The sequence below is a fragment of the Pyrus communis genome, chromosome 16, assembly GCF_041283825.1.
Source record: "Pyrus communis isolate YQ-2024b chromosome 16, ASM4128382v1, whole genome shotgun sequence".
Lineage (NCBI taxonomy): Eukaryota > Viridiplantae > Streptophyta > Magnoliopsida > Rosales > Rosaceae > Pyrus > Pyrus communis.
In genome coordinates this window covers 17,187,995-17,209,609 of record NC_142580.1, presented here as the reverse complement: position 1 = coordinate 17,209,609, position 21,615 = coordinate 17,187,995, and the positions used below count along the sequence as shown (strand labels likewise).

Genomic DNA, 21,615 nt, shown 5'->3' with positions numbered 1-21,615 from the left:
AATTACCTTGTACTCTTGCAAGTATTTTAAGTGTTTTTTTCCCTACTTTTTGCAGGTGGTAAAAATCTCATCAAGAAATTAGCACCGTTGCAGGGGATTGTTTAAATAATTTGTGTTTATCAATTCTTAGTTAATTATTCTTGTACTTAACTTTTTTTTTTTTTTTTTTTTGAGGTTATAATTTGTGAAACTATGAAATTTGTACCTCCTCTTGGATTCAATATACAACTGGGAGGACTGCCTTTATGATTCAAATCTGCATAATGGGGGTTTTTTATTTTTTTTATTTTTATTTTTTATGGATTTAAACCTACAATTTGTACACTTTGTTGTTTGAAAAAACCGTGATATTTTGCAGTGTCCCGAAGGGAAATATTTTCCAAAGTTTGTTTAGGAGCATATCAATATGAGAAATGACTCAAAAAGGAGTTGGAATAATCCCTATTCAGAGTTCTACACCTCAAGTTTGCAAAAGTAGGGATAAAAACACTTAAAAATACCTATAAGAGTACACGTTAATCGTAATATAATCGGCTCTAGCAAGGTCATTCTCCACAGGGATTGAATGAATAATTTATGTTAAAATCAAATCTTAATTAATTATTTGGAAAAGGTTGATTTAATGACCTAAAATATTAAAAATGAATTTAATTAAAAATAATTAAATAAATTGGTAAAGTGAAGAAAACAAAAGAAAATAGTTTGGAAAATAAATTCGAGCATTAGGATTCCGCCGTCACCTTAGCAATCTTATGTAGTTCTTCCAATTACTTATGAATTACCCATGCACATTTTGAAGGTTATGTTTTCCTGAAGTGTGTCCTACTTGGAACCTCCAACATAGAACATATATCTAACATGCAACCCGTTCGTGGTGTCCATATCGAATGTGAACATGTAAGACTCATTAAGTTTTGTGAAAACCTTTTGAAAAACCATATAACCCTTATGACGTGTCATACATCCTAAGAAGTTACATATATTAACCACAAGAAGCCTTAGTCAATTCCAGGGACAACTCTCAGTCAAAATTGCATCAAATTACTTTTCTAAATATCCTAATGGTGGCCATTCATCAAGACAAGTAGATAATTTCAAACACGATGATTAATAATTCAAAACCTGCATGGATAATATCATAATTAAATTGAAAAGAAACTACATATTCATGCTAAGGCTTGTGACTTCGCCCTAACAAATGAAATTAGCTACGAACAATCATAAAATAAAATATTATTAAAAATAAGGATAGAAAATACCTTGAAAATAAACTTAATGTCAAAAGCTCTCTAAGCTGAGTTCTCCAAAGTAGGGCCTTTCCCTAAAGTAATGCATTCTTTTCCCCTTCTTTTCTAATGACTAAAAAACCTTATTTATACTACTACACAATTAAAATCCTTACTAGAAAATGTCTTCTAAAAATTAGGAAACATAATAACTTAAGAGAAACTAGGAAACATAATCCTAATCAAATATGGAAAATCTTCCCAGCCACAAATCAGCCACATTTTTGGACATTCAGGCCTTCAAAATAGGCCCAAAGCGGCTATAATTAAAGCTTGAGATGTCCTGAACATAACTACAGAAGGCATCAGACCCAAAAGACATCATCTTGGACGCCAAAAAGCCTAAATAAGCCCGAAATGTTACCTTGACAGCATTGTGCGTTGCTCCTTTATTTCATTGCCATAAATAAATCGCTTGGTAGAAAAATCTGAAACTTTGATACAAATAAGCTGGGTGACACACCAATATCCTCCAATTGGAATCACTCCAAAATTCGTCCGTTTGATCCCTTTTTGGTCAGAAAGAATTTGAAAGTTCTATATTAAAAATATAATTCAAAATATCAAAATCACGTCAAAATAATCAATAAATTAATGCTAAAATAAAGGTAAACTATATAGTAAAATATGTACTCATCAGAAGCCTTATACAGGTTTATGCTATAAGAAAAAGCTGAAAAAGAAAGAGGCACTTCATATTGTTAATACCTAACTTTCCCTATATGGAATGTGCTCAACTGCATCTTCAAAACGAGAGTTCCAACCAAAATATTGTATGAGATTAATCCTCCTGATTAAATAAAGTGAGTGTTATTTTATTTTTCTTGTCTAACATACACCATCATGAAAGATAAAAAGTATATTACAATGTTTCTTCAGCATAAGAATTTGTTGATTGCAAAGTAACTTAAATGTAATACAAGTGTAAGTCGCGTGTAACGTGCATGATCATTTAGATAGACCTCTGGTGCATGTGTAAGTCCGTGCAGTGAATTTAATGCTAAAATGCTATACAACTAGTAACTAGCCCCTTGAACCTAAATATGTATATGGAGAAAAACAAACCAATTGATATGCCATACAAAGGCCACTTAAATCTGTTGAAACAAATTCACTAAAACAGTGAACAGTAAAAAAAAAGTAACAATAAAACAACTAAGATATGAACTAAGCTTTGGTATTTGAAAACTATCTGGGACTGGCCTAAAGCATCCAAAACTCTTTTCTTTTCTTCATCGTCAGCTTCCCTTAAAGCTTTGAATATTTGATCTGCACTGATCGTTGTTTGCACCTCTTTCTCAGCAAACCTTTGAGCGGCTTCGTGATGATGATCAGCTGCCAAAACTGCTGCCTTAGAATTTGCATTTTTCTTCTCCACAGCTGCCCTAGTTGCTTCTAAGGCAAGTCGTGCCTCTTCTAGTTTTTTCTCTTCTTTCAGTTTCCACTCTTCTAGCTCAATTGTCTGTATATTGAATATGAGTAAGATGAGAAGACTCCAATCAGGATAGTTATTGAGACACTAAATCCAAATAACAAAATAGATGAAAGTACGACATTACGATATAATATACCCAAAGTTTTCAAACAAAAAAGAATTCTCAAAGTTTAGGTGATAATTGGTCGCCACGATGCATGGACCAAATAACAACATAGATGTGAATATCATTATGCCTTATACACTTATATAGACAAATTCTCTCTTGTCGTGTTGTTTGACCGTGAATCTAAAATTATTGATCGGGTTGAGTGTTACATAGCTATATATTATATGAATGTGTATTCTAAATATTCTACGGTATCAGTTTAGCAAGAATGCTTAAACAAGTTATTATGATCACACTGCTAATCGAATCTGGAGCCTTGGTTTTATATGCAAGTGGTCCTACTTTTATGGGAGAGATGGAAGAGCAAAGAGATTCAGTGAGATGCATGCAACCTAAAAACTTTTGATGGTAAGAGAAAACGCTATTAGCTAAAATGCTAGCTTTAAGTTGCTAGGAAGATTTATGAGGGTTTAAATTATGCTAGAACCTTCTGTTTTGCTGCCACTGCTTCTTTGCAGGCTGCATGGTACATGTCCATTGTTTGCTTCAGCTCCACTCTAAGCCTTTTCATCTCCTCTTCCATATCTTCCTGCAAGTACCGAAAGATTTTTAATCAAAATAAACTTTCTTTTGTGTTTGTAATTGACTTGTATCCTTTTCAAATGACTTATCAATACTTTCTGCGACAAGAATGGTGTTCCTCCACAACGTTGTACAGTTGATGACGGTTCATGCAGAGCGTAAAAATCAAAACTGTCAAAATCTTCGTCCAGTTTTGCAATACTCTCCATGTTTGATGATGATTCTAAAGGAAATCGGGTCAGTCCAGCTGGCCCAAAATTTTGGTAGAAAGATAAAATGCTATCAGTACTTGGTCTTTCTGAGCTTACAAACGAAACATCATTCTCAGCCACTGAGACCTCATCATATGCTCCGTTGATCGGACCTCTACCTCTAGATAAGACATCAACCAAATCAGTTAATTAATAAATGAGTCAAATAAGTTGAAGAAAGTTGAGGTTCCACTATAAAATCATTTGGGAATATGGGGAGTAGCCCAACCTCTTATAAGCTCATGCAAGGTCCCTCCTCCCATAAATGTGAGACTTATTCTCAACACGCTCTCTCACGTGTTGTGAATTTTCGAGCCTAACATGTAAATCAACATAACGGGGTGACGTGGAGCGCATGTGGCCGTTTGGCTTCACATGTGGTCCCTCCTACCATCAATGTGGGACTCATTCTCAACATGTCCCCTCATGTGTTGCCAAATTTTGAGCCTAACACGTGGATCAACATAATGGGATGACGTGGAGCACATGTGGCCGTTTGGCTTCACACGCAGGATAACCTGCTCTGATACCATGAAGAAAGTTGAGGTTCCACCATAAAACCAATTGGCAATATGGGGAGTAGGGGAAGTAGCCCAACCTCTTTTAAGCCCATGCAAGGTCCCTCCTCCTCCCATCAATGTGAGACTCATTCTCAACATAAGTAACATATTGGTTGCATGTTGTTTAAATAGACGTTTGCATTGTATGTTTTTTAATGTAATATTTGGTAGAAATTGAAAGTTTGGCAAAATGATCCAATATTTATTGAATATATAAATGCTTACATGTGATCGGAATGGTGATCTGCTGCCCTCTCTCCAGCAGGAATATTTGGAAGTGGACGAGATGCTTCACGCATTTCACTCACCCTTCCTTGTTTGATGGTGTATACTGAGCAGAAATGTGGTGCCAACTTCAGGACTCTGCCTGGAATAGATTCTGATGCCTTGAATCGACGCCTACTTGAACAATATGTTTTGAACATCATATGAGTTTGGACAAACAAAATTGCACATAGACGCACAATTTTACATATCTAGCTATATTGCATACCTTGTTAACCCACCAGTCCTGGATGTCGCACCAGCAACAATACTCACAATGCCATGGCGGGAAATGTACTCAACTAAGGCCTCAGCTACATCTTGATCCTCCAGTAGAACAGTCTCGCATTGTACCTGATGATATTAATTTCACAAATCAACTACATCTACTTATAATTTGTCAAAACTTAAAATATTTAATCATAGATAACTACCTTCTTAATTATATAGTGTATATAAATAGGTATGTTGATCAGATTAAAAAAAAAGAGTGACGGATAAAGTTTTATGTCCTCCAGATTAGGCGAAATTCCTTTTCTAAATATCATTTATTATCACGGAGGTTTCTTACCAAAAAAAAAAAAGAAAAAAAAGAAGTTATGAATTGAATTAACCTACCCGTTTGCGTGTACAGTAGCAACGAAATGGAAGTAAGAAATCTGTTTTTGGGGCATCATGAGCTTGCCCTTCATTTGATGGGTTATTCTCTATAAGCGCCACCAAAAATCAAACAAAATATGTTAATTATTCACGCAAGAGTACTGCTATTTGTTCATCTCAACACGCAGAAAATTTCTGCGTGAGACATTCACATAAATGAGTCTCGCCTGTATTAGAAATGTGATAATTAACACGTCATTGATTGATGAATAGAACTAATTATCGGACAACATGCAGCACATGCGTATGTATGAAAGATATAGAGAGAGGGAGTTACCAGTTGCATGAAGTTTATTATAGGAATTAGATTGGTGAATAACATGGACAAGCTTAATAGGAACATGGCTGGTAGATCTAGAGACGAGATGATCAATAGCCCATTTCAAAGCATTTTGGCTGGAGACGCCCTCGCCGATTGCCACTGCTATTGTCCCCGCGCCTTGATTATCATTTCCATTATCAACATTGTTATACCACATTATTCTCTTCCGCCCTTCCTCTTTCTCAACTCTCAGATTCAACAACCTCTTGCTCAAATATGAATATGGGAACATAAGTAAATTTCGAAAAAAAAATAATAATTATAATATAACAAAATAATGCAAAGCTTTCTGACTCTTTCTCTGTCTCTCCTTCTGGACTCTTAAACTTCCCAATTGCCTAAGGGCCAGAGGAACTTAAATATTCAAAACTACTTAAAGTTAATTAAAACAAACATTAACTCGGTTATAGCTAATTAACCCCCCATATCTACAGGATTATTTTAGAAATTTGGCCCTAGATATAGAGACGATTGATGCAGATGCATGCCAAAACGCCCACATCGGTTAAAATTTCTAATATTAACCGAGTCTACCAACAAAGTTTTGATTCCACATGTACGTACCGTCAGATGAGAGATGACTTGTTACAATGGAGAACTTGAAGAGCGATGAGAAAAAACAAAAGGGCACTTAAGTTTCGGTTTTTGACCTTGTAGTGATCTCTGAGAGGGTTTCCCTTACATATAGAGGAACCAATACATACGAGAGATAAATATACTACTGATAACAAGAGATAAATGAAAAGCCTAGGCCCTAGACTTGGTTCTCACCCTTGGTTCTCGTGCATATCGTTAGATTATGAACATCTGCAGCTAGAATACAACAACGGTAATTGTTCAATCACTGATATAAGAAAAATCACTTTTATGCTGTACAATCAAAGTTTCTCCTATTTTTTAGGATCGATCATAGGACTTTTTAGTAGTAATTTTTCTCTACAATTTAGTAAGAAAAAGAAAAACCCTCTTACCTTCTCGAGTTAATATGGAGAAAATTTATTGGGAATTTTTTATTTTTCTTCTTCTTTAATTTTTAATTTTTTATTATTTTTTATTTTTATATATTTGGTGAGGTGGGAAGGGAGATGTTAGTGATCATTTTCTCCCTGACTGATTCTTTATTATTATTTCCTCTCCCTTGATGATTTGGAATAGTCAAATATAAGAACCAAGTGATATTACACCGAGTACATAGGTGGAGAGTATATCATTGCTTTGAACCGGTAATTAATTTGAAACGTGTGCAAATCCTATTCCATTTAGATGTGGTGCGAAATGAAATTTTATAAACTCTTTTGGGTATGATTGTAATTAAGGATTATTTGATGAATAAATGGTTATACTAGAAGGAATTATGTTATGGAATATGAAAGTAGTTTGTTTAAACCTAGCTTGCATATAAAGCCAAATCTTATAGACAAGCAGTCCATTGTTGTCTCTAGTCCATTGTTGTCTCTCATCCAGGTTGAGGGAATTCGGAGGGACGTGACAGATACACATTAAGAGGTTTCTTATCATCACTGAAGCAATGAACCATTGAGCATGTCATGCAGAAAGAGAGAACTATTTCATCAGCCAACAATCTTCGTCATGTCGCCTTCGCTAGCTCACGTAGAGAAAATATCTGAATCACCGGGGTTGTCCTTCTCTTTTAACTCTTCAATCCTCTCCACAACCTCTTTCAGATCCAATCTCTTCTCCACTACCCCTTCACAACATTCCAACCCAATTTTCAAGAGCTTCAGCATCTCTCCCTCACTACTCTTGCCTGCCCCCATTCCTGTATCAAACACCTGATTGAACCACTCCTCCCGAGGCACCGAGTTCACCCAACTTGCCAAATCCTCCTCGCTTCCTTTACCTTGCTGCAGAAAGTTGGTGGGCAACTTCCCCGTTAAGATCTCCAAGATCAACACTCCGAAGCTCCAAACGTCGGTCTTCTTTGTAATGCGCTTGCTTTGCATGTACTCTGGGGACTTGTAGGCCACCATGATGGTGTGAGCATGTTCTTGGTTTACCACAGGGATTAGGCCGTAGTCGGTGACAAGGGGCTCGTAGGACTCGTTGAGAAGAACGTTTGATGATTTGAGGTGGCCATGGGGTGCTACAAGGCTGGGAAGCTCAGCGTAGAGATAGCGTAAGCCGTGTGCTACTCCTTTGACAATCTTCAAACGGGTTGGCCAGTCAAGGCTTGGTTGGCCTAGGGTTTGGTTTCCTGATCATGAAAGTGCAAATAACACCAAGTAAATTGATTAACCATTCATTCATGTCTCTTCCTCAATCTGAAGGAGAGACCGCGGAAGAGAAATGGCTTGATATATACAACTAAAACATTAAAAGTAAAATTGTCTATAATGACATTAAAGATTTGCAAACCATATTGACGAGCAATGCTATATGGACGACATTGCAAATCACATCTCTGATAAAGGCATTACTCCGCCTATACAAATGTGCGGCATGTCTCGATTAGAGATGTGGTATACAAATAGTTTTAATCACTTAAAAGTAGTATCTCATCAATTACTAGAACAACTAGATAATATGGTCATTCATGTTTAGGTAAAATGCAAATATGTATATGTTTAAAGGAAAAGGAACTTACCATGAAGATGACGAGCCAAGCTGCCGTTTTGAACATGATCAGCAATCAAGAGCTTCTCTTCCTTCTTATAATAATAAGCCACAAGTGGAAGCAAATTAGGATGTCCCAATCTCCCAATCCTTCTCATGTGCTCTAGGAACTCCTCTCTTCCCACATTATTCATCTGCTTATACCTCTTCACAACCATCACTGGTCCGGTCAGCAAAGCAGCCTTGTAAGATGACCCAAAACAACCGCTGCCTAACACCTCCGCCGAGGCTTTCAGCAAGTCTTGCATATCAAACCTCTCCCTGTCATCTCTCACAAACGAAAGCTTCAAGCTCTGTTCACCCTTCTTTCCACTTCCTCTGCTAGAGTTTTCGGGTGATCCCGGAGCACTTGCTTGGTGCTCTGGTTCTTTTTGAACTGATCTGTTTTGGACAGTTGCTGTTGATGGTGGTGGAGCCTCTACCGATGATTCAGATGTATTTTTGCGGCGTCCAAGGAGGAAGACCAGTAAAGCAACTATGGCGACGATTGCTACGATGACAGCGATGGCAATCAGCACGATAATCCAGGGTGCGGGCTTATTCGAGTGGGTACTGCATGCTATGTTAGTTGGCCCTCCACAGAGGCCTTCATTCCCTGCATGTTAAGGTGGAAAACTTTTAATTGCCTGCATCTTTTAAGAACAATTCTTTTGTTCTCTAGGTGCGCTCTATGCTTTCGATTTGCTTAAAAGAAGACACTAACCTAATAAATTGCTTAAAACCTAGTAAATTACGCCACTTAGTATTACGGTCTAGTAATATTACTCTTCACTTGTAAGTGAGAGTTCTTAGGTTCGATTCTCGACAAAGGAGAATTTGAACTACATTATTACTAGCTCATTGTGAGGCTTAGCTTATCCCTCATCCTTAATGTAAATAATGTCGTTTGTTAAAAAAAATTATGGAAAATTCTATTCTAATCCTTGAAAAAAATTACTTTTTGGATGAAACATTGCCTAAGATGTAAAACTAACTATGGTCCTTAGCATTTAATTGTAATTTTCAAACATTAATTAGGTTGTAATATTGAGTTTTTTATGTGTAGGTTATATATCGATTCCCATAAACAATAAAAATGTTATTTATCATTGATAATTATTATTAAGTTCTCATAATAAGAAAAGTTATTTATTATCATTTACTGTCATTGTACGTGAATTTCTCTATATATATGGATATACATTTTACGTACCCATTTTTTTTTTTGTGAACAAATGATATTATCTACATTAAGGAGGTGAGAAAGTGGGCTAAGCCTCACAATGAGCTAGCAATAATGTGGTTCAAATTCATCTTTGGCGAGAATCGAACCTAAAAGCTCTCACTTACAAGTGAAGAGGAATATCACTAGACTGTAGTACTAGGTGACCTATGTATGTTTAAATACTATAGTTACATACCCTCACATTCGGACCAAAACTTATGTATTCATACATTTGTACCGATACTTCCGTACATATAAGTTTTTTTTTTAAATATAAATTGTTTTTGTTTTGTTGTTGACTTTTTTTTTTAATATAAGAATTTGAATTTTGAATAAAGTTCACATGATAAGTTTATAAAGAATAAATGTGCTATAATTACTTAAATACTGTAAGTTATAAAAATAGGAACTTAAATTAGCTTTATAAAACCATTCATGTTAAAATTTAAAAATAATTTTATCTAAACCCTAAAATCTTAAAGTCCCAATTGAATATGTAAAAGCCCTAAAACTAATTTTATTTAAGCCCTACAATGTAGTGGTATTTCTCATCACTTGCAAGTGAGTCTTAAGTTCGATTCTTATCAAAGGCAAATTTGAACCATATTATTGCTAGCTCATTGTGAAGCTAAACTCATCTCGGCCCCTTAATATAGATATCGTTTGTCAAAAAAAGAAAAAAATAATAAAATCAACTAGACCCACCCTTTTGTCTTATTTTTCTATCCACATAATAATTTCACCCACTATAAAAACTTAAAAATTAAAATCTTATTCCCCACCCACGCTAATTCCTAAAATAACCTTTATATCACAACACCACACCTCCATTGTTTTGTTTCAAGTTTCAACGACTACTCGCTCCTAATCTTTCTTTAGCAACAAAATGCGTTAATTGGTATTTTCCATATAATTTTCCCTCACTTTCGCAGCAACCAAACGCAACGTATATTGGACTTTTCTATTCAGTAGATGTTATTCACTGTAAAGATTGTGTCTGAAATGGATATAGCAGCATGCCCATTTGGGTTATATGCAAAAAATGCTAAATTGTTTTCTCAAAACCCCAAAAGTAAGTGCTAAAATGGTTCCGTGTGGTTGAATTGAGTTTGTGGTTTTATGCAGAAACAGTACAGACGTGTGGATATTTGTTGATAGAGCTCTGCAAATTCGTTAATGGCACAAATTTAACCTATGCTGCAACCCTGACCAAAATGAACTTGGTGTTTCTGGTAATCTCCCTTGGTTTAGGGCCCAATCAAATAGCGATTTGGAGTTGGAACCAACTCTTAAACCAAAATTTCCCTTTTCGAACAACCTAAGAAGCAGGTTGGTTTTGATGTCAACTCGGAAAGATGGAGGATCTCCTACTTGGGACAACTACCCTTTTCGAACAACCATATCTCCCTTGTTCTGTTTTCTGTGCCTACATGAATGGCAGGTCTCAGGAGCTCGTAGATCAACAGCAACTTCCGGCTGTGGCAGTCGGTGGAGAAGCTAAGAAGAGAGATGAAATGGAAGAGAGAGAAGCACAGGGGGAGAGAGAATGGGGACGAAGAGAGAGACGGTGGGGAGAGAAACGAGGTAGGGTTTAAAAGTCTTTTTCAAAAGGATAAACATGTTATTGACATTTTCACTAAAATAAAGATGGAAAAATAAGACATTGAGGTGGATTTAACACACTAGAAAAAGAAAAAAAGAATTGAGTGAATTTAAAAGAATTGCGTGAAAGATTTGTTTATAGGCCATATATGGCTAGCTGAATATGTAAGACTTGAGCTTTAATCGATTTTCACTCCTCATTGGTTTCTCAACTACGGTTGTCAAAGTCTCTCACAAGAAAAATCCTAATTGGAAGGTATATATTGTAATATATTAATACAACTCAAATTCAGATATTAAACATGGTTATTCTTCCTGGATATTGAGAGAGAGAGAGAGAGAGAGAACTTGAGCTCACCTGCAAATGAGCTTGCACCAAATTTTCTTAGGCCTTCCGGGATCTCACCCTCCAATTTGTTGTTGGAGACGTTAAAAATTGTTAACCCGGGCTGCCTAAAATCTGGTATCTTGCCTTCGAATTTGTTCCCTTCAATACTCAGCTCCACCAACTTATCCAACCCAGCTGCCAACGACTTTGGAATCTCTCCCGTAAACTGATTATTCGCCAAGTGGACTTTCTTCAATGATGACATTCCTGCGAACCAATCTGAAGGAATCGCCCCAGATAATTTATTATCCGACAGGTAGACGGATTTTATCGGGCCAAGTTTCCTCAAATCAGGCAATGGACCCTCAAAACTGTTCTTCATAAGGCTTATGGTTCTTAAGTTGGTCAGGTCCTTGAGCAAGTCCACATTAATTCCACCCTTGAGCCCCATGTTCTCAAGCTGCAGAGCCCAAACTCTCCCCTTTCCATCGCAACGAACACCCATCCAGTTCGACGTTCGGGAGGTGCAGGGACTGGTCGATGGCTTCCAACTGGTTATTCCGTCGGTGTTTTGTAAGGAACCCTTAAACTTGAGGAGAATTTCGGTTTCAGAAACCTCCGCAGAAGAGGCAACACAAACATGTAACAGAACAAAGAAGAAACCAAGAGTACGAGATGATATTAACGATGATGATGCGCACTGCATCATCATCATCATCATCATCATCTTCATCTTCTTGTTACGTTGCTCCATAATTGTGGTGTAGGTACGTAGCATAAGAGGCTTGTACGTACACGCACAAGTAGGGGCAGCGTGTGTGCCCTTTTAGAGGGGGCTGCGCTGCAAATTGAGTCAGGGTGCAGGTGAAGAAGGATTTGAAGGTTGATAGTGGTTAATTTTGATGGCATTGAGAGAGAAAGGGGAAGAGTGAGTGATGAGAGAGAGAAGGAGAGAGGCTAAGAATAGTAGTTGGAAAGACTGTTTACAAGGGTCAAATGAGGAGGGATGGATCATTCGGAAATAGGGTTGTCCAAAAGTTGACAAAGTCTTTACCTTAATTTCTGTAACTTTTGTGCAAGATATTGGGTTATGTGTGTATTTTGCAGGAGAGTTATCCGGTCCGCCTTTGAATACTTTGATGCATGAGATTGATTTTCTATAAACCCTAGCTCTTTCACCTATTTTTATTTCTTGGCTTTGGTTTTCCATTACTAAAATGGGACAACCAAGAACACCTCATTCCAGTGCCTCATTTATCTGGCCTCTCTAGTTAAGAATTATTAACATTATTGTAGCTTCTCATCAAAAGCTTAAGGGCTGGTTTGGTATTTCTGTGTTTTGAAAAAAATTGATTTTGTTGTGCTGCTAGAATAAACAGCTATGAAATAAAGCAGTAGAGTATTTGGTAAACTTTTTTGTAAAAGTGCTTTTGGCAAAAAAAGAAAAGCAGTGTTAAAGTGTTTGGTAAATTTTTATGTAAAACTGCTGTGACTATGTAAAATGATTAAAAAAGATATAATGTTGAATATTATATAATGATTTTTTTATCTTTTCTTTTATTATGACATTTATAAGATTTATTTAAACTATTTATAAACAGTTGTGAGCTTCAAAAAATGTACTTTTACCTTTTTTTTTATTAAGATATTTATAATTTTTTTATTCTATTCTTTTCTCTAAGAGTCGTTTCTTCTTTACCTTGTCCCTGTTTTATTTTTGCGGAACCTTTGCATATTCTATCTTCTGCCACTCACTCCCTCTCTCCCCCTTCTCTCTCTGTCTCTCTCTGTCTTTCTTTGCCTGATCCTAAGGAAGGCTAGGTCGTGGGGAAAGAAAGGTTGGGTCACATCAATCGATTCACGAAAGATGGATGAACTCTGATTTCAGGACTTACCGTTGGTGTTAGCGGCGAAGGCGTCGAGGCTTTTCTATTGAGATTTTGGGGATCAGCAACGAAGTCGATGGGTATAATGTATAATTTATTTAATTGCTAAAGGCCATTTTGGGTATTGGAAAATTTCATTAAAGGCCTCAGCGCCTCTTGCGAAATCGGTTTGCATAGAAGCTGGGCAAGCAAAAAAAGCTGGTTTTTCAAAGCTGGGTTATGCAACTTTGTATTTTTGGCTTCTTTTTTTTTTTATCCAAAACCGTGAAAAAAAGCTGAAGTTGAATGTTTACCAAACATAGAAAAGCTCCCAGCTCTAGCTTTTTTTTATACCCACTTTTTTCAAAATCACATCAGTACCAAATCAGAGCTAAGTTTAGGGGTTGATTCCCTCCGATAACCAAAAAAAAGAAAAAAAAATTGCTTTGCAGTACTACTATACTATACATGTCAAGAAACAGAAATAATCAAGGGCAAAATCAAGGTATGATGAAGGTTGATCGAGGTTGGTTGAGAAGGGATCACATTGGATTGGAAATTTTGATTCCGACCGGTTATGTGACACGCAAATCAAATCCTACCTCTAGAAGTTTGCGATCCGAGAATTCAGAAAATACTAGAACGAAATTGGATGTCTCATGAAATTTAAAAAATTTCTAATTACATTGGGTTTTCAAGTTTTAACTACCTACCTACAATGACAGACTTCAATTGCAGTGAATAAGATAGATTAAGAAGATAAAGACAATTTTTTTTATAGATACTAAATGCGTTTGGAAATACTTTTAAAATGACTGAAAACGCGTTTGATAAAAATGTTTTTAGAACAAATTCTTACACCAACAGTTTGGGTCTTTTACAACTTGACAAATACGGCGCATAGTACCGGTATGTCTTAAATAATATCATTAATGACATTCATAAAATTCATGTCATAATACTTGTGCATAATCTCGCATTCATGACCGTAGTTTTGTGCAAATTTTTAAACACAAATATTTACGGGTTAAGCATTGTGTGTCGTATTTGACAATTTATACAACACACTTTCCTTCTTTTTTAAGGCTTCACGTTATGTCGTAAATTGAAATTTTCATATATTTATGTCCCTACCTTTTATGACACAAATGACACTTCATAAATAATAGCTTTTAACTTGGGAAAATTAATATGTTAATAAACCAATTTTTCTGGTCAATCAAAGGACATTTTGGTGTCGAAATTTTCCTAGTCTGCGCCGAAATTTTTCCACCCCACATTTTATTATTATTTTATTGGACCAAAACTAATGTGTATTAGTTTACTTTAGTTTCAATTTTCCAATGCTCTAAAAGGAGCTTTTTGGCTCTCTAATTGATTCTCCTCTTTCTCCAAGTCCAAAGGCCCCAACTTCTCCTACGCCATCAAGCTCCCCATGGTGATTCCCTAATCCCCATCTCTCTTTTCTCACTCATTTATTCTTTTTAGAAAATGCAAATGCAAAATCATTCAATTTTTCGTTTATTCTTTTCGATGATATAAATGTTGAGTTTGTAATTATGAAAAATGATGTAGATTTCAATTTTTTGTTTGGTGCTATGAATGCATTTGTGAGTATTTGACTACTATTGGGTTTGTTCATTCACAAGTGTGTTTGTGTCCGAAAAAGTATAAAACGACCGATTACGTATATGATTGATGATTTCTTTATGTACTCCATTTGAATGTTGATATTGTGATTTGTGACAACCAAGGAAAACTAAAGAAGAAGAATTTGAATGCATCAACTTCAAATTATCTTTGGAGGAAAAAGATATTACGATCAACGGAAAAGAAGTTGTATGTTCCTTTGGTTAGGAGTTCGGACTTAGGACTTAGGTCTAAATCTTGTAGATTTTAGATGCATTTATTGATGTGACAAGGTTATGCACCTTTCATGTCTTCTCTCCTTAAGACTTAACAGTTGGATGATACAAGTGGGATATTGGATGACAAACTATGGAAGATTTGATATGTTTTATAAATAGTTGTGGTTTATTTTGAGAGTATATAATCTTCTAAAGCACTGCTTATTTGGCTATTGAAGGTTTGATAATCTGCATGCACTGTTGCTTATTTGGCTTTATCAAGGTTTCATCGTCGTTAATGCATGCCTAGAAATTAAGGTATAACAATTTATGCATATGAGTAGTCATTTATTTTCATTATTGTAATTGATGGCTTATTTTGTGTCTTGCCTTGAATATGCTAAATTTTTGTATTATAATGCTTTTAAACGTGGTTTTGTTTTATGTATATATTTTAGTAGCTACTATGTTGACTGCTAGAAATAGAGAACTCAATAATGTAGAATGTAGAGTCTAATTGGTCTAAAATGGATAAATAATGGGCATACTTTCCAAGGTTATATTCTGAACTCTATGTGTAAATGTTAGATTTCTTCTTTATATTCCATACACATTGAATTTCTACTTTTCACTTGTAGAAATTCAACAGTGTATCAAAATGGAGTACATAGTTTTTTTAATGATGTTTTGACTAAAGATGGTAATCCAAAAAAAATATTATGTCCTTGAAAAGATTGTCTTAACATGAACTTCCAACTTTCTACAGTAGTATATGATCATTTAATTGAATATAGGTTTGATCCTATGTACAATAATTGAATTTGGCATGGAGAAAAATCGAATACATCTCTTCAACATAAAGATGTGGAAATGTTCGATTTCTTATTCATATTCCACACACACTGAATTTGTACTTTTCACTTGTAGAAATTCAATAGTGTATCAAAATGGAATATGGAGTTTTTTGAATGATGTTTTGACAAAGGAGGTATCCAAAAAAATTAATATGTCCTTGAAAGGATGGTCTTAACATGTGCTTCCAACTTTCCACAGTAGTGTATGATCATTTAATTGAATACGAGTTTGATCCTACGTACAATAAATGGATTTGGCATGGAGAAAAATTGAATACATCTATTCAACATGAAGATATGGAAATGTTTGATGTTAATAGAATGTATAGGGATGCATATTTTCAAGATGATGGTGTTGTAGAACCAAATGAAAGAATTAAGCCAAATTTTGTAAGTTTTTTGGAGGATGTTGAGCTTCCTTTATTTCCTGGTTGTAATAAGTACACAAAGATGAGAGCAGTTGTTGTTATATACAAGTTTAAAGATATGTGGGTTAACTAATAGTGGCTACAATGATTTACTTCAAATTTTAAGTGACATGCTGCAGGATGAGAACACACTTCCTGATTCCTTGAATTTGACAAAAAAAAATTATTGAAGACATTTGATATAGGATATCAAAAGATCGATGCATGTGTGAACGACGACTGTTGTTTATTTTGGAATGATCATAATGATTTGGAGATTTGTCCAACATGCGATGCTTCAATGTATAAAACTAATGAGCGAGCTAAAAAGATTCACAAAGGAATACCCACGAAGGTCTTGCGTTATTTTCCTATAATACCTGTACTTAAGAGGATGTTTAGACCACCCGAGAAGGCTGAGCAACTATTATGGCATTCGAAGCATAAAAGTAAAGATGGAAAGTTGAGACATCCAGTTGATTTATCGGCATGGGAAAGAATAGATTGTAAATATCCTAAATTTGCATTAGATCCATGAAATCTTAGATTAGCCATTTCATCTCATGGGTTTAATCCTTTTGCTGATCTTAGTTCAAGATAAAATTGTTCGAATTGTACAATCGTCAATTATTGACATTGGTAAACAACCCAAAGCAATTTAATTATAATTCAATTCGAGACGATCAAAAGTAGAAAGTTCATATTCTTCAGTCGATGAACAATTCTTTGGACAATATTCAACACAATTACCACAAAATATATAGACTTCGAAATCGATACTGTAACTAAGCAGCCGTTTCTTGCGAATATTAGTTTCCAATTTCCAATCAACAACAAGTAGATTTATAGGACATACATGAACACATACTTCACAAGCAATATATTTATCAAATCCAAAATGGATTCGACGCGAATCCCAATTAGACTCAGGCATGATACACTTTTTAATTATTGGGAACACCTAAGTACTCTCTTTTGGATCCAGGAAACAGCAGCATACAACTCTTTGTTGTATTGCGCTCTCCAAGTGTGCTTGTTCTTCCCTTCTTCCTTTGGTCAGTGGTACTAGTTACGTATAATCTTCCTCCATCATTGTGCATGTCTAAGGATAATGTGATATTATCATTATTAATTCCCAGAAAGGAGCAACCATGAAATGATATAGATGTATATTTAGAGCCATTGATTGATGATTTAAAAAGCTATAGAACAATGACATTGAAGTGTATGATGCATTTGGTAAGTCCATGTTCAATTTGAAGACTATTTTGATGTGGACAATAAGTGATTTTCCAGTTTATGGAAATTGTCTGGCCATCATGTAAAAGGTAAAGTAGCATGTTCGCTATGTGATGTTAGCACATGTTCATTATGGTTTGATGCTAGTCATAAGTTTGCATACATGGGCTATAGACAGTTTCTTGCTCATAATCATTCATTCAGCACAAATGCAGATTGGTATGATGGAAAAGAAAAACATGGGGTTAAGCGTAGGATGTTGAATGGTTTAGAAATTGCCCATGGACTCAATGATTGGGGAAATGTAGGAAAGAAAAGAAAGTTCGGGAAGAGAAGAAAGAAGAAGAAGACAAATGCTATTTAGCCTTGGAAAAAAAAAAATCCATCTTCTTTGATCTGCCATATTGGAAGGTTAGAATTTCTATACTTGCCCTTTTTGTTCTACTTTTCCTATTAATTTTTAACATGATTTCACTTATGTTTATGAGAATTTTCTTTTAAATGTATATATTTAAGATATTACTTGCACGTCACAATTTAGACGAATGCATATTGAAAAAAAATATATGTAAGAGCATTTTGGTGACACTTTTGAATATGAAAAGAAAACAAAAGATGGGGCCAATTCTAGCAAAGATTTGTAGAACTCGGGCATTGGAGATGACTTACATATAGATGGGGTCAATGTTCTTGCTTGCCTTAAGGACCACACATGTTTACACAAGTAGAAAAAATGGTTTTTTGTAAGAGGTTTGGTAGATTTAAAATTACCGGATGGTTACAGCTCCAACATTGCTAATCATGTTTCCTTAAAAGATTGTAGGGTTTCAGGCTTGAAGTCTCATAATTGTCATGTTCTATTACAACAATTATTACCTGTGGCATTAAGAGGCCTTTTGTCAGATGGACCAAGGATTGCAATCTTCCGACTATGTGCATTTTTTAATAAATTGTATCAAAAAGTCATTGACAAAAATAAATTGGGAGACCTTGTGCATGTTTAAGAAGTATCCTTCCTTCTTTGATATTATGCTGCACTTAACAATTCACCTTGGTAGAGAAGCTCTAATAGGTGGCCCAGTCTAATTTTGTTGGATGTACCCATTTGAAAGATACTTTTTATTTTTGTAAATATTATTATATACATGTACATATATAAGGCTTCAATTAAATTTTACAAAATAAATTTCAATATGTATGGTTTTGTATCTTCTAGATCCTTGAAGATATTAAAGGGATTTGTTAAAAATTGTGCAAGACCTGAAGGTTGTATAATAGAAAGTTATGCTATTGAAGAAAACTCTAAGCACTGTAGTGGGTACATAAAAGAAGTTGCTGAAGTGGGTGATCAACAAATTCGCAATGAGGAATCTGAATTTAAAATAGCAACTAAGGGAATACCCATTTTAGCGGGAAGGTTGAAGGGCATGGATTGTGACATGTTGGAGATAGCTCATCGTCGTGTATTATTAAATATAGCAGAAGTTCAACCATACAGAGCGTAAGAATAACTTAAGAATTTATGTAATATATGTATACACACACAACATATAACTTTATATGGCATGAAATTAATGAAATCTACCTGCATGCTCCTGTTTTTTGTACTAGAATGCACTGAGAAAAGCTTAAGATTCATATGGACACCTTTTGAATAATGAAAGCCTTTTAGAAAGACAACATATATAGACTTTTAGTGACTGATTAGAAAGAAAAGTCAAGTTTGGCAATACTAGTGGTATGTCAACTACAGTCAAGTGGCTTGCATGTAGGACTTCGAGAGATGTAACGTCCTACTCTGGTTATATTTTCAATGGAAATCGCTTTCACACAAGAGATGTTGACCGAAGTACACAAGGTAGTGGTGTATCCTTAGAAGCAGACACACTATGTCGATCTAGTGCAAAAGACACATCTCAAGCCATTGGAATAAGTTGCTTATTATGGGGTTATAAATGACATAATCTTGATTGACTATCACATGTTTAAAGTGCCTATATTTGAGACTATCACATGTTTAAAGTGCCTATATTTGACCACGATTGGGCAAACATCACCAATGATGTCAAAGCTGAAGGGGGATTCACATTGGTTAATCTTCATTAGGGCCCACATCAATTAAAAATGATCTATTTATTTTACCTCAAGCTAAGAAAGTGTTGTATTGGAGAGTATGTGATGAATCAAATTGGTATGTTGCATTGGATGCACAAGTAAGGGGATTTTGTGATTTTATGATTTTGATAATTATGATGAGAGTGCTTGTACATTGCCCATACCCTTAGATGTAACAAGATTTGACGTGCACTTGGATGACAATAGTTATCCTTTTTCATGATTTTGAGGATGCAAATTAGGAGATGGTACTTCTGATGATTACATTAATGTTTGTGGTTCACAGGGTAAAATATATTTTTTAGAAGTTTGCATACAAGTGAATATGTCGGGTGAAGTAAACTGACATACTCTACCATTTTTTTTTTTTTTTACTTCATGCAATCGTATAAAGTGTTCTCACCTTTTTTTTCTTTTATTTTTGCTTTATTTACATTCTTATATAGTCGTCAAAACAAGGTGTCAGGTGATCAAAGAAACATATAGCTGCTATTGTCGCTTCTGTCTTACAGTCAAGATAGAGTGGTAATTCAAGAATATAAGAGGAAGCTTAAAAATGATGAAGGTGATGATAATAATTCACCTTCCATTGAAGAAGCATCCACGGTAAAAGTCAAAGGCAAAAGCAAGGTTGGCGAGTCTAAGAATAATGAAGAAAAAAGGAAACCTAGGGATTGGGCTAAATTACAGTATCTTAGCGAATAGGAAAAACTCCTAGTTGACTTCAATCATTGAGGTTAACCATTTGGGAAAAATGAAGCTAAGTATGCTTATCTCATCGATGTCACGGCAAGGGAATTGGTTTCCATTACTGAAGATACATGGAAAAAATTTGCTAATACTTGTATTTGGGATAAACTTACCTCGACCAACACATGAGTTTTTTCTTCTCGACAATAACTTTTTAGTACAAGCGCATGGCCAGTCGGATCCATCTCCTTTGACTAGCTCTTGACTAAAAGGTACTAATTTTTGTCATGATGGTTCACTAAATTTATATCAATTTCTACTTTAGTTATTTCTTGTTTTTTCTATCACTTACTAGCTATGTATATTTTGGTCCTACAAATTTGAGAATTGGCTTAGCTTTTTAAGGAACTGCTTTGCTTTTTGTTGATATGGTGCTCCTTTATGATCAAATTGGTTGCTCCATGGACATATAGGGTGTGCTTGAGAGATTACTTTTTGGTATGATGTTGCCTTGTAGTCATCATTAGTTTCCTCCGTTAACTTTAGGATGTGCATCGGTTGTAAGAGGAAAAAACAATTCAGATTTTTTGTAAACTTCCAATTGTATTGTAATTGACAACTTTTACTAATTAATCTAAGAATATGGAGTTTAATGTGTTTATGATGACTATTGTTATCTTTCTATTGTATTCCTTACAATATTAATTTAGATGTTATGAAGTGAAGTCTGTCTAAAATGAATAGTTAAAAAAAAAAACATTAAACTACAACATGCAAAATCAGCAGTAATCATTGATGGTAGTCTTCTTTTATGATGTACAACGTATGCCATAATTGCCTTTACAGTATTATGACACTCATCAAACGCCGTATCAAATATAAATTATGGCACAAAGTATGTCATAATTGTTTTTGCAGTATTACGACATTCCATTAAGGTTGCATCTAATACCAATTAAGGCATGCAAGGCACACCTTGAAGAACATTTACGATGTGTTTTGCTTGAATTACTCACAACTACTACAGTACGTCATATTTTACAAAACATCTTTTACAATAGGGGCTTTTACTGCTTAAGGGTACACGCTGTTAATAACCATTTATGGCGCCCTTTGTGTCGTAAAAGACCAGTTCTGTTTTAGTATTAGTAAAAATGCAAGTGAATTAGTCTTGGAAAAGTACTTCATGCAAGAAGTACATAACTAGTACTTCTTCCAAAATGCACTTCAAGTACTTTTGGAAACCTAAAAAACTTTCACCAAAAACACTTTCAGTCATTTTAAAAGCACTTTTGATTGTATGTGAGCACTAGTCCAACAAACATCACTCAAAAGCAATATTTTGCATTCTTATAAAGCAT

General features: G+C 35.1%; 2 protein-coding genes across 2 annotated transcripts; both read right to left on the bottom strand.

Annotated features, from left to right (window-relative positions):
* Window positions 1-2,382: 2,382 nt before the first annotated feature.
* On the bottom strand, window positions 2,383-5,701 carry LOC137732794 (U-box domain-containing protein 51-like). The gene is made up of 7 exons (XM_088687235.1): window positions 5,425-5,701; window positions 5,106-5,194; window positions 4,717-4,841; window positions 4,449-4,622; window positions 3,498-3,784; window positions 3,318-3,415; window positions 2,383-2,748 (listed from the first exon to the last, which is right to left on the bottom strand). The coding sequence occupies exons 1-7, from the start codon at window positions 5,699-5,701 to the stop codon at window positions 2,401-2,403; spliced, it is 1,398 nt and encodes a 465-aa protein (XP_088543361.1). The 3' UTR covers window positions 2,383-2,400.
* Window positions 5,702-6,771: 1,070 nt separating this feature from the next.
* On the bottom strand, window positions 6,772-12,289 carry LOC137732425 (pollen receptor-like kinase 1). The gene is made up of 3 exons (XM_068471734.2): window positions 11,268-12,289; window positions 8,075-8,698; window positions 6,772-7,684 (listed from the first exon to the last, which is right to left on the bottom strand). Exons 1-3 carry the CDS (start codon window positions 12,013-12,015, stop codon window positions 7,077-7,079), a joined length of 1,980 nt encoding a protein of 659 aa, XP_068327835.2. The 5' UTR covers window positions 12,016-12,289; the 3' UTR covers window positions 6,772-7,076.
* Between the last annotated feature and the right edge of the window lie 9,326 nt (window positions 12,290-21,615).